Genomic DNA, 23864 nt, shown 5'->3' with positions numbered 1-23864 from the left:
TATCAGCTGGTCAAGTGATCTAGGTCAGGTGAATGGCACGTGGTAAGTTTGCCTTGTTTGCGTAGCTGATCATCGGCAAGCCGGAGGCTCTGTAATGCATATCGTATGTTCGGCCATTCGTTGGTTCATTGTTGATCTTTATACAAATCATTTGCGCAGTTTCCTTGGTATCGCCCTAAATTTTGACACTCTGTTAGAAGAAGGGGAAACGCGAGCAACGAGAATTCGGGAGTAAAAATCAAGGTTTCGCTCAGTACCTTTTTGCCTCTCACCCCTCCACTGCATCTGAACACCACGCTTCACAATGTCCAACATTCTGCAGAGATTACGAGGTGGAAACCTCGAGGTTTTCAAGGTATTTCTTTGGCCAATCCAACCATGCGCTATCCCTAGAGGTTTACTCTGACTGTTTCAGTTCGGCATGTACGTTCTTTTCCCGATTGGATGGATGTATTATTTCGGAACAAACCTCGACGACCGCTTCAGTGTCCCTGGATTCTGGCCTACTACCGAGCAATCGCATAAGATTCCCCTCGATAAGGAAGAAATTGATAAGGAACTGGCGCGAATGCGCATGGTGGATTCTATTAGGCGAGAGAAGCGCCAACGAGAGGCCCAGGCCCAGGCTGAAGCTCAAATGCAGGCTGAGGGTCAGGCACAAAACGCGGAGTAAATTTTTGAGGTTTATGGGCACGGGCTTGTGGGAACGTCCTAGGACTGCGTTGGTCGAAAGTAATTTGGGGTGGGGTCTGGGTCTATACAAAAGGGAGCGCTGCCTAGCGTGGGCTAGAGTGGCATGGGAGTCTTGATAAAGGGTTGGTGGAGTTACCATGTGGCAGTTGCACGTGTACTACTTTTTACGTTGTTCTTGTTTAACACTCTTCTCTGGGCACGTTGGGAGTTGAATTCGGTTCTAAAATGGGCATCTAGTTTTGGTTACGAGTTTTATTTCCCCTGTACATTCTTTCGTTGAGACATCATTTATCTCCACTGCTATGCAGGGCTATGTCCTAGTATCATTTGATGGTTGAAAATAATGGTTATAAGCCCGGCGTGTTGAATAATACCATGCAAACAGGCGCTTACAAAACTATTGTGATGTGGGCGATTTTGGGGCATAGAGTTATAATTTCGATAGCGATGGTATCTTTTAGGGGGGGAAGAATAAAGCTGACTTGGCTGTTAAGGGTATTTCATCGTAACAGTAATAATCAAGGCTTCGCTGCTATGAGTGTTCAGAACCCTGAAGGCCAAAAAGCAGAAAGAGCGAAGAATGAACACAAGAACTCCTAGGATGCGCCGGCCTGCTCAGGAACATATCGCTCAAACTCCGTATGAACAACATCACAACGCCAACATGGAACAGATGCGTCCAGACATCGCAGGCAGTGCTGCTAGGCTGGGGCCTCAATCCATGCTCAAGGACCAAAAATGCGTAAGAGGTGGAAAGGTAGAGATTATTCAAAGGTATGTTGATAAGGGCATTACACAAGAGATAGCGCCGATGGTATCACGCTTGAGTAACACAGACACCGGATAGCTAGAATCCGCCGCGGCCGGGACAGGAGAATGGAAGAAGGAAAGGGTCGCCCGCCATTGCCAATAGAAGAAACTTATAATTCGCGGATTGTATCGGTGGCAGCAGCAGCATTACTTTTTGCTGTCTCATACATGACCTCTAGCGTTTGGGTGCCGGTCTCGCGGAATACTGAGCTGATCGATGGCAAGGCGGAGGATATGAAGGGACGTTCACCAGCCCAGTAATAGTAGAGGTGGCCGTAGATGGATCTGATGTGGTCAGGGAGGTAGACATAGATAGCGGTGATGATCATTGAGATCAGGGTAAGAAGGAGGGAGTCTGTTTTAGTCTGTTAATGTGATTCTTTCGTTCTCCAGTGGCCTTTTCTCTGAGCATACTAAAAATGAACTTTTCGGTTGGGGTGAGCATATATACAGCAAAAGTCACCTCATACTGATATATCTTCAACCGAATCCAACGGGCGAAAGAGGCAGGGATCCAAAGTAAGAATGTCATGATCGCAATGCAATGTTTGCTGTCTGCGACGGAGGGATTGAGCGGCGAAAAAAAAAAAAAAATGCCACTTCAGAAAAGTTGAAGTTTACGAGCCGAGTGACAGAGGGCGCTTCTTGGTCGAATTTGCCCCTGAAAGTACGGACACTCCTTTTTTTCAACAAAAAGAAAAGCCGGGGGACGGGAAGTGAGGGTCAGATTGAATTGCGGAAGTAACCACGTGGTATTTTGGTGTTGCCGGTGAGAAGCAATTGTTTGGTAAGATGATGATGGTTACCAGGCATCCATAACTATAATTACCCTTATGGACTTTCCGGGAGGGCACAGCAAAAAAATGGAAAATGTAAGATTGAAGAGAAAGGGGGAAAAGAAAAAAAGAAAGAAAAAGAACAGGTGCAGGGTTTGATCGACAAAAATGTCCCTGTCGGTGTACAGAAGCTAAAATGGTCAAATAGCGAATAAAAGATTATACCATTGCGGGGGAGACAACAAAAAGGATGTTGTTGAATTGCACGTCAAGATGCGTTTAATTTTTGTTCACTAGACCTTGACGAATATGAATTTATGAACGACCTTTTTTGACTAAGAATAGCTTTGACCAACAAAAGTTTCTCATTTAGTTCGTCGATTCCGAACGGTGTTTCACATTGGGGGGAAAATCCACTGACTGAGCCACAATCCGTGCATTGGTGGCACCTGAAATTGGAGCTCCACTTCAGGGTCCAGAGCACCCATTGAATCGACTTAGTATCTTGTCTAGACTCTCGACCATCTTATGTACATTACACCACATGGAATGGATGGAGAGGGGGGTTTTTTTTTAAAAAAAAGAAAAATATATAATTAAAATTAAAAATAAATAGGAAACAAAAGGGAGAAATTGTGAATGAGTATTCCCAATAGGTCACAAATTAATTGCTCTTTCTTTTGTTTCTGAAACTCTCTGAACCTTGCTTGATTATCAACACACAGATTCTCAATTGCCTCTCTGACTGTCAGATTCAACCCCTTTGAAACCCGCTAGAGGCGTACGTCACCCTACGCTTGGCACATTTTTTAGGTAGTGATTGAGGGTCCAGCTTGACGATCCTGCACATCATTCGGGTTAATTCATCAGCAGGTTCATCAGCTATGACGATTGTAGGAGGAGCAGGGACGAATGGTACGTAGTAGTTAATGGCAGTACGTTGAGTCAATGCTATGAGAAAAGATCCCTCTTTTTTTCGCTGTCCGTGATCCATCGCCCTTTCGAGATTCGGTCCGATAATATCCCATCGTGGTATAAGAATAGCTGCCTGGGGCAGTCAAACGTACTCGTACTCGTACTCGTATCCTCAGCTGCCTCAGCTGATATCACCCTAAATCGTAATGGGACTAGTTCTTATGCGGATTTGCTGCAGTTAGAAGCCGAAACCTCGAAGTGTATGTATTGTAACATGGTAATATAACCTCTCGCAGAATGCCAAAACAGTAGCCATCATGAACCATGCTACTACTACGAACCCTTATCCCGCGTAATCTCGTCCCATATACCAAACAATCCGCCCCGCTTAGATGCTTCACAACCACCGTCTACCTTACCGATAAGCCATTACCGCCCCGGTTGAAAATCCACGATGCCGATCTGACCATATCATATCTCAAGGGCACTGGCCCTGGAGGTCAGAAGATTGTACGCATTGACTCAATGTTTCATTCAAATTGGCGTTGGCTAATCACGATCGGCAGAATAAAACCAACTCTGCCGTTCAGCTCATTCACAAACCTACCGGTCTCGTGGTGAAGTCACAGGCCACTCGCTCCCGTTCCCAGAATGAGAAGATCGCACGACAACTTCTCGCCGATAAAGTGGAGCAGCTAGAGAAAGGAGACCAGAGCCGCGCAGCGATCAAAGTTGATCGTGCTCGGAAGAAGAAGGCTAGTAAGGTGAAGAAGAGCCGCAGAAAGTATCGCGAATTGGAGAAGGGCCACGAAGGAGTGCAAGAGCAGGAGGACCATGATGGTGAAGGCCATCAGGAGATGGTCGGAGATGAGTCGTCAAAGACAGTCCCAGCGAACCAGACGCAGGACAAATGATCAGGGTCTACGGACTCATAGATATCATTGATATGTCAGATCTTTCTACTCATCGTGGGTCTACAATGTGGAAATCGATGTTCACAGTCAACAGGACGGTATTGCAAGGAATAATCTCGCATGTAGAAGGGCGAGTGACATTTTTGTATCATCTAATAACAGTTCGTAAAGGCATATTCGGTTTTTTTCATTTTGTCATTTTTTCATTTCTCTCTTTTGCTTCGAGATATCGAGACTAGTTGTCCCGGTTTGTTATACCGCCGGTACCGACTACCCTAGGGCAGGATAACAATAATTTCTCAGACACCTGCTTGACACTTGCTGCTCTTCCTCAAGCGATGTAGCTGCCGAGGACTGTCTTGGCATCGTTGCTCAGACGCTCCTGTGCAAACCCAGAAATTCGTCCGTTGTACTTCTTGTCAGCTTCCTTCAGGTATTGGCCAACCCAAGCCTTAAGGTCAGCTCCGGTCTCCGGCCATGGGTCCTTGGTCTGCGGTCGCACGGTGTTCAGAGCTGTGAACCCTACACCGAATGCCATATCTTCAACATCATGCTCTGCGATGATGTCGTCCTTGCTCGCTGGGAGGGGGGGAAGCTCAAGGAGCTTAAGCAAGGCCTCACATGTAAAGCCCCATCCCTTCTTGTACCGGTTCGCAAACGCATCGGAATTGGCAAGTGTCTTGGTGAATGACAGCACTGCAGTTTTGCGATCCAGCGGACGAGCAAGCTTCTGCGTATCAGGGAGAATTATGTTCAGATAGATCGGAGTGAACAGGCTTTATAAAGTCAGTAGGGTGAAGACATTCAAAAACGACTTTCTCAGAGTTCACGTACTCAGACTGCACTTTATCTGTGACTTGAATGAAGAAATCGGCGCTGTAGCCCTTCTCATCGTGGGCAGAAATGAAGTGGTAGAATCGGACAAATCTGCCAGTGAGATTTTCCGTTTTCGAATTCTGGAGGCGAGTAAGAATGACTTGCATGATTGAGATAAAGTACTGCTCCAGCGAGTTTCTGTGATGGTGTTAATGAACCTGAAGAAGTCGAACCCTTAATATAACGGTTAACTTACGGAGGGAAATTGGCGACAACGGACTCTAACAAGTCAAAACCATAACTTTCATTCGCCTTAGTGGAAAGCAGTTTCTGGAAGATACCCAAGACATTGGAAAGCTGCTGGTTCTCCAAGATGTATTGAGAACCGCGGGCAATGATGGACGAAAGGAGTCGCACGAGCGCAGGGATATTGCCTTTCGACTCCCACATGACAGGCATGAGGATAGGGGCAACCAAATTCTGGTAGTAATTTGGCAGCGATCCAGAAGGATTGGCTTCGAGAAGTGCCGCAAAGAGCTGGAATATGTAGGGCATGAATTCTAAGCAAATATCAGTTCTCAAGAACCAAGCGATCACCGAGTTATAGCCATCCTTACCTTGCACATCACCTTGGAGCACTCCGGCGAAGGGGGTATATAAAGATTGCTCAAGCTTATCGGGGTTCGCCGGGGCAGCAAATCTATGCTTGTCAGTAGATGCATGGTGCTAGAAGAGCTTTCGGAACCGACGTACCTGATAAAGGCACCCAGAGCTTCAAAGTGGAAGTAGTAGAATCTTGGGTTGCTCGGGTTCCTGCTGATGACCTCGGTGATGTTGATCAAATTTTGTAGAACAGAGTCTGTATGAGGTACTACGCCCTCCTTAATAACAATGAGTACCCGCATAGCACATTTCATCAAGAATTCGTTCTCCTGCACTTTCTCGGGGGCCGGATCCTTCTGAATCAACGCAAAAATGTGTTCTAACAAATCCTTGGCCAAAGGCGTGATTGTGTTGGGTGCAATGATTGGCTGACCCTGATTATCTGTAAGGTAGAGTGCCCTTTCAACAGCAATTGCTGCATAACTGTAGACAACATAGTTCGAAGAACCCAGGTGATTCACCACTAAAGGAAGCACTTCTTGCCATTGCTCTTTAGTGATGAGGCTCCTGAAAGTATACAAGTATTTGATTGCATCGACTTTGAGAATGGGATTCACACCATCCCCAGCAACTAGGTCTGCAGCAAGATGTTTCTGGAGGTAGTCTGTGATGCTGACCAACGAATTAGTCGCAGTCACTCCGTGGCTAGTGGTAGCAACGCCCTTTGCTGCAATGGCAGAGAAGAGGTAAGTTGCAGTATCCTTAGCCTTCCAGTTGGAAGCCGGATCGCTGGTGTATTGAGTAAGGTGGCCTTCGGTGTAATGCAGAACAACCTTTGTTACAGAAGTTTCGAATTTCTCGGCCAATTTCCTCAGAAAATCGGTGGCAGCACGTCGTCGTGTCTCGCTATCTGATCCTTCAAGGTCTCGTCTGATAAACTCAATGGGCTCATCCTCAAATAACTCCTCATCTGACTCACGCAGACTCACGTTGGGCAGAATGACCTTTTCAATAACTTGGCTTAAAGTGTTCTCATCTTGGAAAAAGGCAGCCTGTTCAGGCATACCCGCAATTGAAGTCAGGAACTGGAGTGCCCTGCTGACCAAAATGTCATACTTTGTTTCTTGGCCGATTGTAGCCAAGAAGCTCCAAGAACTACCCACAAACTGTTCGACATGAGGCTTGAACTCATCCATATACTTTTGTACCCAAAGTGTGAGGACTTCAAAGATTCCAGCTCGCACGAATTCTAATTGACCAGCTTCCGTGTCATCATCGGTATGAAGCAGTTGGTTGTCGTACGTGAGGTACTTGAGCAGAAGACTAGCTATCCCTGAAATTTGCTCTTCGAACATCGGAGGAAGGTCGTGGCAAGAAAGATCGTACAAAAGTTTGACCATCAAGTTCAACTGCGTGAATCCCTGGACAAGGTTGTCCTTGTTGGTCTTGTTCTCTTCAAGATACGAGTCGAGGCCCTGTAAAAGGATAAGTATTAGTAAACGCCATTAATATTTCGCATAGGTCCGCTCAAACGAACAGAAGTGCGATTTCAATAGTCATACCTCGAAGAGAGCCAAGAAAGGGTTTCCGAATTTACCCAAAACATGATTGATCTCTGTATAAAGATCATCGGATCGGAACAAAGGCCTCCATCGCTTGAAGATAGAATGGGCAACTTGTAGGACACCGTTGTTGACTGCAGGGTTTTTCGGTTGGAGTCTTGAGACGAGATCCTGCGAGTGTCAATAGAGGAAAACATGCGCTGCTTTTTTTTTTTTTTTTTTTTGCAATGAGAGCTTACATCCACTAGAGTATCCCATCGCTCCCAGAAGTCACTATCAGCGATCACGCTCACAGCTTCTCCCAACTGGGTCTGTATGCCCGCAGGAACCGAGATCATCAGGCTGATCAGTTCCTGCTTTATGGTTGTCACCTCATCGAGCTGGAGCTTATAGTTTCCATCCTCATCTGTGTAATTTCGCTTGATAAAATTCTTGAAGCAAAGTGCACTGGCGAGACGGGTATTGTAGGGATAGGAACCGGACGCCGTGATTTGAAGGAGCTGCAAGGAATAGCCCGGCTTTTGTTCTTCCTGGCGCAGAGCAAGTTCGGCTAATAAGATCAGCCATTGGGCGTTCGTGGGACATTTAACTGTATGAGAATATTCTGGGTTTACCTTGCTTATTTTGCCTTGGGTCCAAGCTTGCTTCTAGAAGCTGCGCAACAGCTCCAAGGTTGTCAGCCATATTGAAGCGGGGATATGTATGTGTAGTACCGAAGATGTAGCCAGTGAGGTAGTATAAAAGTGAAAGAGAATTAATTTTAATGTGTAAAAGAGAGGGAGATCGCAATGTGGGCAGAATCTTCAGAAACCACCTTTTTGTGAACGCTCTAGGGAAAAAAGCCGTGAGCTTGATTCCAGGACGGGCAGTTTGTTTGGCGGGTTGCTTTGCAGTTTCCAGGCGGTGAGCAACATGTCCGCGGGGTGATTCTGCCCATCAGGTGATTTCACGGATTAACCATATCCGAGCCTCCGCCAGATCATCATCATGGATGCTTGGAGGGGAAAGGTGTCTTGGCACACTTTCGTTCTGGAGATAACCTACTATCACTAATTCTGTTCGCTTCCATGTCTTTATAAGGATGTTTCTTTGACTTGACTCTGAAAGTTGTGCCTATTCCTACTTCACTCATGAAATCTGGCTTGGTATAGAATTGTGCTTATTCAATTAATTCACGGACCATTTCAACCTCCTGCTATCCGTCTTATCTGGGTCAAACTTCATGTTCCTACCAGGTCTCCTGATGTTGTGAACTTCTTCATGTGATCTGTCAATGGTACGTAAACCACCACCTTCTGTATTTAAGTGATGTCACAGTTGGAAATAGTCAGCTGGATGCTGTAAAGCGTGAGCTCCGGTCAGGTTCTTGCTCTTGCTGATTTATGGATCTTCAGGTATATAATCGGTTGACTTAGGCCTATATCCAAACTCCCGTCCGCTAGGACGTATGTCTTCTGACGATGCTTCATCACCTTCCAATTACAAACACACAGCATCTAGTTTCGCAGACGTTTTCAGATCATTAGGCGTTGCCCGTTCAAAATCGCTTTCGCCAATCCCAGGGAGAGAGAGCAGTGATACATTGTCGCAGGCGTCGGATGGACATAGGAATAGCTGGATCGCTCTTGGGCTTGAATCAATGCATCGCGGCAGTGTTGTTTCCAGCTCTTCAGACGCTTCTGGTGCGCCAGATTTCGAGACGTCTATAAGGAACCTGGCGCAGAAACAAAACCTAACTCATGCGATCGAAGAGGCAGAGCAGGTGTCAAAGTCACTTCACTGGTTTACCTCTGAGCAATCTTCAGCTCTGTGGGAGGCTGGCTCGTATTTGATTCATCATGCGACCTCTCCGGAAGCCCGGAGAAGTGGCTCGCTATTAATGGAAGCTATCGCAGCGCGCCAAGACCTATCTCCAGCAGCTAGAAAAGCGGTCTTCGAGTTGATATCATGTCCCTCTGAGTCCGACGTAGTGCCTGCACGTGTGATCTCGTTAATTTCTCTTTCCGATCATGGAAGGAAGTTAGATTTCGCTTCTTCTTCCATTATTCCAATCATCTCGTCATGTGTGGTCCCGCTCTATGAACTGATCTCAACCGCTCGACTAAAAGCGAGAAAGTCCAAAATCACGAAAGCTAATGGACTTGCCTATGACGATGCAGTCCTGGATGACTTGCTGCAGTTTGCTATTGACTTAATCACTCTACAGAGGAAACCCCCAAATAGCGAAGAGGTCCGATTGTTGCTTGATCAACTCTTTATTATCTGCAAGAAGACAAGCGTTGCAGCCGACATCAAAAACTCTTTGGCTGTGTTTGAGGCTATAATTCTCTATTCAGATGTCCCGGATGAGAGCTTCGTTCCAATGCTAGAGGTTCTATGCAACATCTATGCCTCGGTCAAGTCGCTGTCTGGCCCCACATCACGGACCGTGCGTAATCTCGCAAGGTCAAGGAGGCAGGACGAAATGGTGAATAGTCTCTATGGGTTTTTATTTGGATCTTCCGAAGAGCAAGGACGAAACCTGAACATCCTACGTGGAACCGTACACGTATTCACTGATCTTATCCGTGCGTATGGTCAAGATGGTATGCCTCGGCTTCAGTTTGAACAGTTGATGGACTCTCTACTAGTTGTCTTAAAGAAGGATGATGGCAGGCTAGAAGCAGACGTCCTAGATCTGTGTCTGAATGTTCTTGAGGGCGAATTTTCCCACGTGGCTCTAGAACGAGATTGGTCGGTTTTTATCAACATAATTGTCTCATGTTCGCTCAGAGCTGTTGACGAATCCGGAGAATGTTCAGCGTCAAGCTCCAGTTCACAGCTATCTTACCCAAGAGCCAGTGTGTTGGATGATACAAGGTCCAGCATTTTAGCCAACATTATTCAAATCGCCTCTGCTTTAGAGACTGTTTGGGAGCGCATGAATCGACAGCAAAGGCTGGAAGCCACGCGTTTTCTGATAAATGTCTGTCAACATGTAGAGCCTCCCCAGGCTGAGCTTATTCTGAATACAATGAGGGGTGAAAGACTTTGCTTCCCTGAGAACCCTGACTGGATACGGCATTGTCAGAGGTTGATCCGCTGTTTCGTTCGATCTCGCACTAAACCATCAGAAATTCGCATCCTAGCTTTGGATACGGTGAAGGAGGCTTTCACGAACTACGAGAACTTGTCCCAATTTCGAGCGCACGGACTCCTCAATTCCATGCTGGAAAACTTCTCTGATGAGGATGACATCTTGTTCCTCGAGTCACTTGTATCGTTTGTTGTCGACACTTCTATCCTTGTTGACGATGAAACTTCCTTCGTTTTTTTAGTAGACACTCTAGGTTCGCCAATGAACAAGGATCTGAGCAAAGACGGAGCACATGGCGCGGAGTCGCCAACATTAGCCTCCCCGCATTCGCCCTCGCCTGGCAGCATGTTGGAGTCATCTCTAGCCAACGTTTGCTCTGTTGGCTTGGTCAGGGTGTTTCTCCGTTCTTTGAACTTGTCGGCGAACAAAGCAATTCTGGTTTTCGAGGCGCTTCTGAAGATAGCGCAAGCCTCGGAGAGAACAGTAGACTCTCGCTTAACAGTGCTCAAGGTGTTATTTAGGCTCCGATGCGACTCTTCAGGCTCTATCGCCGTCCTGTCTGTCTCTGAGAATGACTTCTTGATGAACGTTTCTGCTCGAAATGCTGATTCCGGCCCCAAGCCACACACTACTGCCGACGAGCACACGGGAGACTACAGTGCAGATAATGATAACCAAAGGACATCTATTTCCGGTAAACTATCAGCGAAAGACAATGCTAGTATTTCCTCAAAGTCTTCTGGGAGAAATACAGGCATCCCTCTACGTGCGTCGAAGTTGACGCCACCAGTCTGGACACACACCGCCTCCCAGGTACTTCCTGAACAACCACCCGATGAATCGAGTCCGTTTGTATATGCTTATACAACATCCGACACATCCCATCATCTAGAATCGGATCCAGCGCAGAAGGTTGCATTGAAAGCCAACATGTGGTTAGAAACTGTCATCTCGCTGTTGCATCGCGATACCAATTGGGAGATTTACAGCTATGTTCTTACTCATCTTGCACCACAGCTTCGCAACAGAGATTTTTTTAGTAACGCAGTTCCTCAAGTCAAGCTATTGCGTAGCATACTGTGTGATCAGGTCAAGAACGATTCCTTCCGTGAACCCCCGGCATCGACTGGCGTGAAAAAGACCGATGTAGCGGGATATATATTCGACACCTTGTGCGTACTAATTGGCTATCATGAATTCTTCGCTAAAAGCGAAGAAGACGAACTTGTGCGTTCATTTATGATGGGCATCATTGGATCCTGGGGAGGTACTTCTCGTGGATGCATTCACGCCCTTTCCGTCTGCTGTCATGAAATCCCACTTTCCGTGACAAAATCATTGAACGGAATCCTTGACAAGATGTCTAAAGTGATCACATTGGCCAACCTTGCAGTACATATTCTGGAATTCCTTGCATTACTCGCACGATTACCTGACGTTTATGTTAATTTGCGAGAAGAGGAGATTCGTACTGTGTTCGGCATCTGCATTCGCTTTCTACAGACTTCTAGAGAACAGCGCTTCAAAGCCTCGGAGTCAACAAACCGGAACCCTCAGTTGTCAGCGAAACTCGGAAGTGGCGTGCGAGAGACTGCTGCTCTTCCTGCTGAGATGTCGGACCCATCCCTTCAGGACGGAATGTCAAGATATATTTATACTCTAACCCACCACGTGATGGTATTTTGGTTCTTATCGTTAAAGTTACAAGACCGGGCCAAGCATGTCAATTGGATCACTAGCAGGCTTATCTTTAGGGATGAGCATGGAAAAGAAATGGTCGAAGAACAGAGTCAAGTTTTTCTTGACTTGATGCAAAGGGTTGCTTTTACCGATTTGGGCGAGACTATTCCATATGCAACATTCCCGCCAGCCCCGGCGGATGGCCCTGTATCAAAGAAGTCATGGGTGGTGGGCATGAGCATAGTCACTGTGGAAATAGCTGGTGTGTCCGGCCTAACTCAAATCACGAAGAGGCAGGCATCAGGAACTACGTATGCCATGTACCAGCAACGGACTGCTCCAGTCCTTCCACATCAGGTTCCTCCAACACCCGATGCTCATCTGCATGGTGACGGCATGCGCACTGCTGTCCTTCCTAGTCATGTCATGCTTCAGCTAACAACTACGGCCTTCCCTACGCCTACCGCGATGCAGCCAATTCCCCTGCCCGAGGATGACATTACCCGTCGGGCACTCAGCACCTTCGACCGAAATGATATCGTGGATGGGCACAAGATCGGCGTCATCTACATCGATGATGGCCAGATGTCCGAGGCGGATATACTTTCCAACACTAGTGGTAGTCCCGACTATGAGTACTTTTTGTCAGGGCTGGGAACGAAGGTTCCTCTCAGAGGTGCTCAATTCAATACACAGGGGTTGCACCCCGATATTGACGGGGAATCTACCTACGCCTGGCGTGACCGAGTCACGGAAATCGTGTACCACGTAGTGACAATGATGCCTACCAATTTCGACAACGACCCTGCCTGCATTAACAAAAAACGCCACATAGGAAATGATTTTGTCAACATCATTTTCAATCGGTCAAACATTCCGTTCAACTTTGATACAATTCCGTCACAGTTCAATTTCGTGAATATCGTAATTAGTCCTGTGTGCCGTATCGCGAGTGGGTTTGAGCCTGCAAACATGGACTCGGAGGGCTACGAGAAGCTCTTTTACCACGTCCAGGTAATGAGCAAACCTGGATTCCCAGAGATCTCACCTGCTGCTGCGCCCAAGATAATCTCCGGAAAGAATCTGGCAGCCTTTGTACGATTTCTTGCCCTAAACGCTTCAGTATTTTCGCTAGTCTGGAACAGTCAAGGAGGCGAGCATATTTCCTCTTGGCGAAACCGATTACGGGAGATCAAAAGACTTCGGGAACGAGCATTAGGTTCTCAGACTCAGACCTCTGATACCGCAGAGGGAGCTTATCCAGGCCAACGCCGCAACACGAAGGCGAACATATTCTCCGAAGAATTGCCATCACGTAGTGCCCCTGCACAGTCAGATTTTGCTACCGACTGGAATGCGTCTGCAGATGCCAACATCCTCCAAAACCTGGATTTCTCACGATGGGGACGGTGAAAGAACTCTCACTGTCTACTCTGAGGTTGAGGTGCTACATGGAGTTCCTGATCTGGCAATCTTCAGTGTAAGATGAACGGAAGTAAAGGGTAGGGGCAACAAAAAAAAAAGAGGAAAGGAACACCTCTATGACACTGCCTATATTCTCATTTATGACTTCTTCACCATGATGGATTAATGTACATTTCCAGTTATTCAGCCTGTGTCAATACCCCTTTGTCTTTCTGTGCTAAAAAAAAAAAAAAAAAAAAACAAAAGTTATCTCGTTTTGTTACCATCCCCGCTCAATCTCAACCATCTACCGGTGTGATTCTCTTGTGTACTGGGTCCAGTATGAGTCTATTGCACTACCTCCATGGCCACCTACGTGAAGGAAAAATGAATGTTGTGTCATGGACCTTAACGAAAACAGGCACTGGCAGCTGCTGGCAGCGGGAAAAAAAAGTCCTTGATAGAGTTTCGATTGTTGTTGGCACTCAGGTTTTGCGTGTTCATCACCCATGTCTGCCATGTACTGTAGAAGAGTTGGGAATGACGGATTTACAATTACGGAATTGTTTTTCCTGATAGTCCCCGTTAAGGATTTGATGACATATATAAACATTACCACCTACATCATTTAGTCAATCACTGGCTGGTCGTGAGTACTGCTGTTGCCTTCCTCTACTATTGTTTTCTCGCATAGTACGCCCATATATGCAAGTGCAGTACAACCGTACAACTGCTTGGTTCTAGGATGCGCTCGATAAACAATGCATATGGAATAATTTGAACGTTATTTTATTAGTTTTTTGTTCCGGTCGATATATCAGTACATCGTTCATATATTAGGATTCAAAAATACAGAAGTAGAACAGCAATCCACCCACCCAGAGTCCTATATAATCATCCCCGATCCATGCCAAGAGAATATACATAACTGAATGATTAATACATACAAGGAACAAGGTCCTCGTCGAGGTCGATCGTGTATCAACCTCCGATTCTGCGAGGACAACACGATATAGTGTGTGATATATGCGAGACAAGGTTGTCGGTGAAGTTTTTCGGCTGAGAATTCATTTTTTTTCCTTTTGTTTTTGTTTCATCTCTCTTCCTTCCCCAGAGCACCCTGTCTCAATGCAAGATTGGTGCTTAAGTCTCGTACACAGCCTACCATCCGAAGATTTCACCCACACTCAGCATGCCCCAGCGGACGCCAGCCACGGAGAATAAGATGAGGACAATGTCCACAACGCCTAGGACGGTGGCGCCCATCATGAAGCGAGGGCTGAAAATGCGGTAGAGCATGAGGTGGCGGCGCAAATGGCCGGCCCACATCGTAGTTGCGAGATTGATGGTGGCGAAATAGAGTATATAAGTGCAGGCAGCCTGCACTACGTCTGAAAGGATCTTGATGGCAGGATTGTTGGGCATCGACGAGGTAGACCTTGACTGGTCATGAAGCTGCAAAGGCCGTTTCCAGAGAACGGTGAGAGGAACAGCAACGGCTGTGAGAATCTGTGGACCAAAAGTGTTCAGAACCACTAGGATAGGAGACCAGGGGTATTTGACTGAGGATAGGGGTATAAAGGCAGTCTCCCACTGTATACTGCTCAAAACTGCTTGGTGGCCTGTCTTGAAGAAGTAGAAGGAACCGAGAAGCGCCAGAACAATTGGTCCAATGGCCGAATTACTCATTACCAGTGCATTCGTGTCAAGGATTTCAAGCAAAGATAAGATTTGCCACAGCAACAGACCCATGGCACCCTGGCCCATAGGTTTCTGCATGAGAACAATGGCCAAGCAAAAATTGACGACAAGAAGGAAAAGCCGGGTCCCGTAGATGTTGCCGAATCCCAGAATAGTAACGGTTGTCCTTCCCGGCTGCGATGGGGAGGAAGTAGGCTTGTTTTTACTCTCGGAGTCAGCACTGCCTTGTGTGACGCTGATGCTAACACATGGCTTCGAGTATATAAACGCTGTTGTACCAACAGCAAAGGCGAGACCAAGAACAAGCTGAGCGAGAATTACTCGAATCGATTTCAATGTTTCCTTGCTCAACGAGAACCATTCACCATCATCCGCACCTTCGAGCATCCAGAATATAGAAGTCAAAAACAGCCCGAGCCGAAAACCATACCCAACCCACAGAGTAGCAGCTCCTTCGTAAGACTTCGACCCGGCGTAGAATGACTTTACAACTGCGGGTAGAATGAGTGTCACGAGAAAAGGTATGGCGAGTTGCCACGGGGCAGATGTGGAGGATGTTGCGGATGCATAATAGGTGGAACGACAGAACGGCATCTGCTCCTCACGGCAGAGGCGAGAGAACGATGCTATTCTTCCTAAGATGACGAATAGTATTGAATGATAGACTCCCAAGACCCTGTCGGCCGTCAACGTTTGGCGCATCGAAGATATGCCAGAAACAACACCAAAAGTGGAAAGGAAGAATAATAGAATCTCATCCTCCCAGATGGTGTAGGAGTTGGAGGCAAAACCGACCGACTGAGTCACAGTGAACATTACAGCGAGCCAGCCCCACAATGAGTTGGGGATAGGCAAGCTCAAATGGCCAGGCTTCGCGAAAACCACCCATGAGGCTCCAAGTATGCTCGCAACGGCAGCCGACAAAGCGGATGACTCTGCTATTGACATATCTGCCACACCACTGAATGTCAAACAACCACCGACAACAGCGCCCAAGCCCGAGCTTAACCCAACAACAGAAAGGAGCGGTTTTGTGAGCTCTGTGCGGTCCGATCTAATACCACGAGCATAAAACACCAACAGTACAAGTCCTGCGAGGAGTATTCCAACACCTTGTATCATGCTGAGGACGTCAAATTTAGCCCACAATGCACGGCATATATCGAGAGTGTGGCGCTGGTATTCCCTATATGACCGGTAGACGGACCGCAAGGCCTCTGCGTTCGGCTTGCCGCGCTTTGAGGACCTTTGCCAGGCATCTTCCGCTGTTTCCCAGAAGCTTAACGACCGGAACTCTTGGCCATCATCAGCCCCCCGCGTTATTGCGTACTCGTGCTGATACCTCTTAATTTGAGCAGATGTCAAACGATTGACGGCAACCAAATTCTTCCAATCCTGTCCTCCGGGTCCTGCAAAAGCCTCCTCAATTGGTGATCCAAGGTTGTTAAAAGGGATCGGCAACCCGAGAAGCAATGACAGCGTCGGCACAAGGTCGATCTGAGGAATAGAGCGCTCGCGCGCAGTCTTCGGCGGCACGGCAGTATCAGGGCTGGTACGACCAAAGAACTTTCTCTTCGAATACATCCATAGAGCAGCGTCCACTTCATCATTCGATTCACCTCCATGATCACCTTTCGAATCCATACCATGGTCACCCATGACAACCAACAGAGTGTTGTCATCAACCTTTGCGATGAGATCTCGGATGACCTGGTCCATTTGCCTCAACTTCGCACCCATGGCCGGATGATCGGGACCATAACGGTGGCCGGCGTGGTCAACCCCAAGGTAATGACCAAATATAACATCCCATTTTGTGGCGTTCTCCGGGTGTAAGAGGGGGAACAAATGGCCATTTACGCCATTGTCGACAGTGTGTAAATCCCACACGTTGAAAGAATCGAAAGGCCGTGTCAGTTCGGGATCGAAGTAGTCAGGAAATAGACTGTGCCAGGTATCATCGCCAAGGTGCACCAGATTCTTTCCTGCGGTACGCAGCTGAGCGACAAGGTTATCCTCATCGATTGCCGTTCCAGCGAAGTTAGAGCCTGCGTCTACGAAAGTCGGCAGGGTCCCAGTTGTCAGTCCCTTGAGACGCTGCAGCGTCGTGGTAGGTGGATCCGCAACGAAAGGCAATAAGAAAGCGTTTTCTGGGGTATTGACGGCGGTCTCGTACAAGACGGGTATATTGTCGTGGAACAAATGGGAAGTTTCACCCTCCACCGTTGACACGAATGGGGTGGTAAAATCGTATCGCAAAGCATCTACAACAATAACAATGGCCTTCTCGAACGACTTCTGGTGCCAGCATCCTTCGTTTTTCTTGCCGACTGCCGAATGCGATGATGCATCGGCAAACGGGAGCACATCGCAAGACGACTTGTTCTCCAAGACCATCCGTGTCAGCAAAAACCCCTTAGTAAAGAAAAATATTCCGACAACATGGAGGAGCCTGTAGTTCATTAATTCGCATTAGATTTCTCTGCTCTAAAATGAAAGAATGCTTGCAACCATTGAAAGGCAAGCTCACAATATCCAGCCCAGTACACCCAGCGAACCCAAGTGCCTGAGTTTGAATTCCCGTTCCAAGCCGTCATCGACACTCTCCTGCCCATTGCTCTCTTTCCCTGGTCGGGACTGCCTCCCTGTCAGTGCCTTCGGTACCGGGGTTTTCTGCGTATCGTTGCGTTCCGAAAGCCGTGAGGGCGACGCGGTGGTCTGCAAGCCATTGAGGTCGGGTCTATTGGATCCCGAACCCAGACTTATTCCGGATGCCATCACGGGTAGGAAGTTGCCGAGTCTGTCGAGGCCGTATTCATCTAAAGCGACCAGGAAGTGAGTTGCGTTTCACGGCAGCGCAACCGCTCGCTGCGGGTGAACAAGTCGGTAGGTTTGACGTGTGCTCACGCAGGAACTGATGCAAGATAGGGGTGTCAAAGAATTTTAGAAATAGAAACTGGACACATTGAAATTGAAAAGGGAGTGGGGAAGGTGTGGCTATCCCTTAGTCGTCTTTCTTTTCGGTCCAAAATTTTCAAAGCTGTGGACGGCCTCGTGGTGAATTGAATCACTGAGCAGGCATGATCACCGCAAAGACTCAATCGCAAACATGTAACATGAGCACAAATAAGTGAAAAAATCCAAGTTGTCTTCTCAAAAGCCCGAGAGATGAGACTCGGGGCAGGGACGCGCACGATGCAACGAGCCCTTTCGCACATCCCAAATCTTCCCCCGTGACGTCGGGCAATCGGCGCTTTCGGGACGCCAACTTGAGAAATCCCTCACTACCATTGGTCGGCACGGTTCGGAACATCCAGAACCCTGAAGGTTGGTGGGGCGCCTCCGAATTGGGACAACTGTTTACTGGTTGCGGTAATTCTATAGTTCCCATAGTGTACAAGTAGCGATTTGGTGCGCATTCTTAGCATGACCGAGGGCCACCTGGCGGCATATCATTGGGATATTATAAAGCAAGGTCGGACATCTCGCAATTTGAAAATGAATGAACGCATCCATTGAGGCCCACACAGAGGTGGCCGTACAATACGTTGTCAGACTAGTTACATACATTATCCAGCTGTAAGACACCCTAAAGGCAACCCGAGAATGGTAGGGACGATGGTGGGAGGATAATTGAATAGAACGTTGAAACAACAACAAGGTCAGTGGGGGAAAAGAAAAGAAAACCCCCAAAGGAGAATGAAATTGAAGATAATCCAACAAACAGGTGCGTAACGTCTTTCCAACCCTAGTGACATGGCAGGGTGAAAGAATTAGAGTGACCAAGCACGAGAAATGAACGCCTTAAGAATAATGAATGTAAATTGGGAGAAATGGGGGGGTAAGAAAGAAAAGAAATCTCGAATTGAATCCACCGCCCTTTGCTATACACAATTCAGCTAAGGTATGCCTTTAGTGCCGTCTTCGGGTGCGCCGGGCGAATATTGCCCGACAGGACAAGCGTGAAACTCCAAATCACCAATGATTAGTAGTGCAGTGGTCAGACGGGAGATATCATTCCGCGTATGTGCAAGTCACGAAGATACAACGAAACACAAGTGGCGATATATAAGAAACGGAAAAAAAAAAATCTTCGCCGGGATGTCGTCATGCCTTTTTGAAATCGTCGAAGAGTAAGAGGTTGGAAGGGGTATCACGGATAGAAAAGACGGCCGCTGGTATCTAGTTATCAACGGTTCGTTCAAGACCATCTTTTTACATCCTCTTTCTCCTTGAGCCCGCCCATGCGCTCAATGTCCAAGGACTGGAAACGCTCCGCATCACTGGACTGATATGGTGGCAATTCGTCATGGCATGGCTCCAGTCCCACACCGCCAGCATCGCTGATTCTTACAACCACCATGCGTCCAGATTTGCGCTTTCCAGATTCATCTTCCTCTTCAGGGAACGTAATGCGGATCTCCGGGACTGGGCTCGGTGGAGGGCTCGATGAGTTCTCCATGAGACTCCTCTTCTCATCGTAGACGAGGACGGACTCGGTCTTGGCATATGGCGGTGCAGAAATTGTGAGGCTGCGATGATGAGTCGTGCACTGGCCGTTATGAATCGGGAGTTGGGATCGTTTCCGATTTTGGCGCTTGCGGCGCAAAACAAGAAGGGCACCAACAAGGGCAATACCGACTAGAACGAGAACTAGAAGAGCGATCAAAAGATCGACCATGGCCGGAGTAAGTCTATCATCGTTGCTTTTTTCATCGTCACGGGCGACGAGCCTCTTGAACAGGTGCATCATTTTTAGATAGTCGAGTTCTCCAGTAGCATACGGTTTCTCGGATTCGGCTTTCGAAAGGTATATACTGTAACGCTATTTGTATCGACAAGACAGGTGGAGAAGTATAGTTCAATAAAGATCCAGGTCGTACTGTATACCACCGTCAGCGCTGTACTAGGCTAAGACATGGTGGATAACACTTACTCGACGTTCCAGCAAAGTGTCTTCAATAGAAGGACAAGAATATAGCAATAACCAGAGTGACTATCTTGTGATAGTCGTGGTGCGTTCGAGACAAAAAGGAGGGAATGTATCAGGTCGGTCGGGCGGTCTGAAAAGACGGGGTCGCAGGACACAATGGACCAGGCTGGTAAAGGAGAATGAATGGACAGCGAGGTGAACAGCTGAAAGAGTGAAGCCGACACCTGCTTTGGATAGAAAGAACGTGACGAGGAAGGAAGGAGGAAGAATGGATTGAGGGCTGGTATGAGTGGAATGAAGCCAAGGGAAGAAAAACAAAAAGAGAAAGAAAGGGTCAGACGGAGAGGAGAGAGAGAGAGAGAGAGACAGGCGCCTGCCTACGAACGCACGGTCAACCGGCCGGCACGACAGGAACGAGGCGCAAGGGTGCCCACAGGGCCAGACCGTCCAGCGAACACCCAGCAAGGGTGAGTTGGTCGCTAGCCAACGACAAAAGATTGCTAGTTTTAGACTAAATGCCAAAGGGATCCACCAGCCCGTTGTTTGTTTGTCCATTTCCTCTATGGTGTCTCTTGGCTGTTGGCTGGCGGCGGCGCTAAAGGCAGTTGTAATTTCCCCATCGCCGAGATTTTCGCCTATCAGAAGGCCGAGGTCCCTGGCCTAAGCCTTTTTCAACCGAGTCTAGCATTCCTATTCGTTAATTCCCCTGGTGATTGATGCTAAATTTTGTTAGGCATGTCCATCTTTGGACTCGGACCCCACTCGGCCTTGTTCACGTCTTCTTTTTTTGGCTCATTTCATTTTACCCCTGAATAGCATGATCGAGACTGGGTACATATTTAGCACTGCCATATTTTTCGTCAGATTCCAGGAATGAAAACAATGTCGCTCATCGTAGTAGGAGGGACATACAATATGTAATGCTTTTTCCATCTTGTCATCTACATTGCAGCGAATATTTGTGCATACAGTTCAATATCCGGGATAGAATCTGAGCTGCACCCTCGTTGCACTTCCGTCACAATTGGCATGCGACTCCCTCAGATATCCCTGAGTGATTGCATGGTTTTCCATGCATTCCATACAACAAAAATGTATGTCTCAGACCGCAACGTGTTTATCTCTAAATTATTTGGAAGTGTGAGAACTTCCTGAGGGCAACCCCAAACCTCCATATGATCTCACTGTGGAGCAAGTACACTAAGTACACTAAGTAAGTATCTAGGCAGGACAACAGATTTAGAGCATAATATCACCACCTGGTCTCCTTGGTATCCAACCCCTCCGTGCGTCCACTGAATTGCCCTGTTTTACTTGCATAAAAATAGGTGGTTATAATTATGTCTGATTTGACCTGATTTTAAGACATCCGTGACATCATTGTCTCATTGCCTATAAAATGACAGGCAAAATACGTTGTTTTATCCCCGCTCTTGGGCACGCCGAGGTAAAGTTCCCTGAGGGGGGCATGTGGTAAGTGGGATAATCAGTAGATATAAAACTATACAACTGCCTCTCACAAATCATGTTGGCTACTGCGGAGTATATGGAAAATACCGGAGAGACGGCAACCCCAAACAGGTATAATCTATAGAATGCCATCTGAACTACTGATCTAGATCAAGCCTTCGGAGACTTCCGGATTGGTTAAACGTCGCTTGGGTCATCGGTGCCAAGGGTTTCCCTCCAGTTGACCTTTGCCCTTTCTTGTAGGTAATAGGCTATCTATCTAAATCTCCGTACTCCGTTTCAAATTAGGTCATCTAGTTCTGTGTGTTTGCTACAACGCAACATTCTGGTCCAAGCCAATCATAACATTTTATCTACACCCCCCGCGAAATGACTCCATGACCAAGTTATGATCACTCCATTGGGTGGCGGATATATGGAAAAATTATAATTACCATATGTATTGGCTTGGCAAGTCATATAACTGACATCCAACCTCTACCGGACAGGTATAGATTTCTCAGCAATTCTGGCGAGTCACACGTACGCTGAATAGGAGTGAACCTAAACCACTTCACTGAACCGAGGAAGAGCTTAAGCAAAGCCAGCCTCGGTAGTCAAACGCTTGGTTCTCGCCGCTCATTCGGTCATCATAGTGACTAATGTCCAGTATTCCTGTCAAACCAACCCAAAGACCGGTCTTCCGGGGATCAGTGATGTTGGCCCTACACCCATGGTTGTCTCGGGAGATAGATATGTTCATATGATGTGGTCCTTACTTCAAGCCAGCATGAACCGACATGGGTTCCTCTGGAAGGATATCCTCACCGCTCCAGATCTACAGAAGAGAGCCGTGGCGATTCTGGCTTCCACAATAGTTCGCATTACCCCCCTCTTCCTCCCATGGATGGTTGATGCGCTGGTTTGTTTGTGTGTTGGATTTCTCATACTAAGTACAGGCTAGACCACGCGTCAGTTCATTTTTTTTTTAGGAAGGAACAGGGTATGTTGGCATACATTATGGCTTCTCTTCTCCCAACCGAGTGGTCGGTCTATATCTCAAAGATTTTAGGATGTACGACAATTTTTTTTTCTCATCTATGTTGAATTTTTCGCCTGTATACGCTAGTCCAGTGAACCACATGGTTGAGCTGACAGGAATACACCGGAAATCAAAAAAGAATCCCGCGTCTATCGGTATACAAACCCAGCGATAGAAATGGTGCCTTGATAATCAATGGCATATTCGAGTAAAGCCCCATTGAGTTCTCGAACGTGGGGTATATTTGTCGTCAAGAACAAATATATATGTTTTGAAGGTGACACGGTTAAGGAATGCTACAAGTGCACTCGTACCTTCTGCATCTGCTATACATCGTGCCTCCCGCTGGTAAAGTAGAAACATTCTGCTTGTTCTCATACATGGTATAGCAGAATGGGGTAGTGCACCTTAAACCTTGTACCGCCAGATGCATGTATAACTCGCTGATGTAGATGTTCTCAATCAATATGTATATACTACACCGCCTCTCGAGAATATCTATATAGCTGCGTTTTGAATTACGGGCGTATCTTGACTTGGTCCATGGTGATACGACGGGAGTGATATATATACTTGTGGGCTTGTTACGGGACATGTAGTTGGTTTCGGTGCCTCATAGAGTGGGCGATTATGGGCGTACGGAAATATTCCTTGCTACGCCGCCAATGTCTAGATTTATAGCTGTGACATTCCGCGGAGATAAAACCTGGTGAGCTCATCATGATCCTACATTTCGTTCTTAGTCCTTCCCATATCAACCAGTCAAAATTCGTGATAATTTGAATTTCTTCGACTCCGATACGAGACATGGAAGAAAGAGAAAGATAGAGAGCGAGAGAGGAATTGAAATGGGACTGAACCAAGGGAAAGTGGCCGGCATTATTACATGAGGATAAGTGCCAAACTAGCACGGACGTGAGTGTCATGGATACAAGCATTTTGCTCCGGCTATTTCCCCTCCAAGTATGGCTCTGACATGGTACAAGGAATCAATAGATGGATGGAAATATTATCCGCGGATGAGTACTGGGGAACAGCTTGCCCTAGTAGAACTCTTTGGTTATGGTAGCCTCCTAGGAATGCAAGGCTGTCAAATAAACCGTCTCATTGGAAGGGGCTAATAGTATCATTAATTTGCAATAATCAGCGATAACTCAAATTTTCTACCAAGAAGGTACGAGAGAGTCTAAATGCGATGATCCCGAATATCGACTGGTTAATGCATACTACTGCAGATCATAGGTCAACGACACTGTGGATGTGTCCTGAAGGTGTTATTATTATAGGTATAACAGTTAAGCTAGGCTGTCATCCTGACAATACGACGGAATGACAGTGGGAGGATTGACCGTCCACAGCGGGAGACCTCTCAATACTAGTAGGTGGCCGTTCAGGAGGGTATCGCGGATGAAACGAGTAACTGAGGGGTACACCGATTTGAAGCAAGGGGCGTTTGAATGGTGAAAGAAAATCTCTGCCAACGCTGGTTG

At 47.1% G+C, this 23864-nt stretch overlaps 9 protein-coding genes across 9 annotated transcripts; 5 read left to right on the top strand and 4 right to left on the bottom strand.

Moving 5' to 3' along the window:
• Positions 1–304: 304 nt before the first annotated feature.
• BDV27DRAFT_153342 (uncharacterized protein) lies at positions 305–673 on the top strand (the record flags this gene model as incomplete). The annotated part of the gene is made up of 2 exons (XM_032071764.1): positions 305–355; positions 416–673. The coding sequence occupies 2 exons, from the start codon at positions 305–307 to the stop codon at positions 671–673; spliced, it is 309 nt and encodes a 102-aa protein (XP_031932156.1).
• A 254-nt stretch (positions 674–927) lies between these two features.
• Positions 928–1453, top strand: BDV27DRAFT_20539 (uncharacterized protein). Its single transcript, XM_032076002.1, has one exon. The coding sequence runs from the start codon at positions 1024–1026 to the stop codon at positions 1291–1293; it is 270 nt and encodes an 89-aa protein (XP_031932155.1). The 5' UTR covers positions 928–1023; the 3' UTR covers positions 1294–1453.
• BDV27DRAFT_121320 (serine palmitoyltransferase small subunit family protein) lies at positions 1109–2591 on the bottom strand. Its single transcript, XM_032065339.1, has 2 exons — positions 1918–2591; positions 1109–1858 (listed from the first exon to the last, which is right to left on the bottom strand). The coding sequence occupies exons 1-2, from the start codon at positions 2033–2035 to the stop codon at positions 1614–1616; spliced, it is 363 nt and encodes a 120-aa protein (XP_031932154.1). The 5' UTR covers positions 2036–2591; the 3' UTR covers positions 1109–1613.
• A 927-nt stretch (positions 2592–3518) lies between these two features.
• BDV27DRAFT_153340 (peptide chain release factor family protein) lies at positions 3519–4108 on the top strand (the record flags this gene model as incomplete). The annotated part of the gene is made up of 2 exons (XM_032071763.1): positions 3519–3704; positions 3761–4108. 2 exons carry the CDS (start codon positions 3519–3521, stop codon positions 4106–4108), a joined length of 534 nt encoding a protein of 177 aa, XP_031932153.1.
• Positions 4109–4242: 134 nt separating this feature from the next.
• On the bottom strand, positions 4243–7910 carry BDV27DRAFT_20516 (putative chromosome segregation protein Cse1). The gene is made up of 8 exons (XM_032076001.1): positions 7704–7910; positions 7329–7639; positions 7090–7260; positions 5678–7002; positions 5542–5624; positions 5181–5484; positions 4943–5122; positions 4243–4884 (listed from the first exon to the last, which is right to left on the bottom strand). The coding sequence occupies exons 1-8, from the start codon at positions 7771–7773 to the stop codon at positions 4440–4442; spliced, it is 2889 nt and encodes a 962-aa protein (XP_031932152.1). The 5' UTR covers positions 7774–7910; the 3' UTR covers positions 4243–4439.
• A 218-nt stretch (positions 7911–8128) lies between these two features.
• On the top strand, positions 8129–13515 carry BDV27DRAFT_121316 (putative GTPase activating protein (Tsc2)). Its single transcript, XM_032065338.1, has 2 exons — positions 8129–8365; positions 8484–13515. The coding sequence occupies exon 2, from the start codon at positions 8537–8539 to the stop codon at positions 13256–13258; it is 4722 nt and encodes a 1573-aa protein (XP_031932151.1). The 5' UTR covers positions 8129–8365; positions 8484–8536; the 3' UTR covers positions 13259–13515.
• A 519-nt stretch (positions 13516–14034) lies between these two features.
• Positions 14035–18123, bottom strand: BDV27DRAFT_20507 (mannose-ethanolamine phosphotransferase GPI13). The gene is made up of 2 exons (XM_032076000.1): positions 17481–18123; positions 14035–17402 (listed from the first exon to the last, which is right to left on the bottom strand). The coding sequence occupies exons 1-2, from the start codon at positions 17726–17728 to the stop codon at positions 14411–14413; spliced, it is 3240 nt and encodes a 1079-aa protein (XP_031932150.1). The 5' UTR covers positions 17729–18123; the 3' UTR covers positions 14035–14410.
• A 318-nt stretch (positions 18124–18441) lies between these two features.
• BDV27DRAFT_121314 (uncharacterized protein) lies at positions 18442–20199 on the bottom strand. The gene is made up of 2 exons (XM_032065337.1): positions 19887–20199; positions 18442–19832 (listed from the first exon to the last, which is right to left on the bottom strand). Exon 2 carries the CDS (start codon positions 19701–19703, stop codon positions 19152–19154), a length of 552 nt encoding a protein of 183 aa, XP_031932149.1. The 5' UTR covers positions 19704–19832; positions 19887–20199; the 3' UTR covers positions 18442–19151.
• Positions 20200–22110: 1911 nt separating this feature from the next.
• BDV27DRAFT_121313 (uncharacterized protein) lies at positions 22111–22583 on the top strand. The gene has a single exon (XM_032065336.1). It carries the CDS (start codon positions 22123–22125, stop codon positions 22294–22296), a length of 174 nt encoding a protein of 57 aa, XP_031932148.1. The 5' UTR covers positions 22111–22122; the 3' UTR covers positions 22297–22583.
• Positions 22584–23864: the final 1281 nt, after the last annotated feature.

This window comes from Aspergillus caelatus, assembly GCF_009193585.1.
Source record: "Aspergillus caelatus strain CBS 763.97 unplaced genomic scaffold BDV27scaffold_15, whole genome shotgun sequence".
NCBI lineage: Eukaryota > Fungi > Ascomycota > Eurotiomycetes > Eurotiales > Aspergillaceae > Aspergillus > Aspergillus caelatus.
This window is presented reverse-complemented; position numbering and strand designations above follow the sequence as displayed.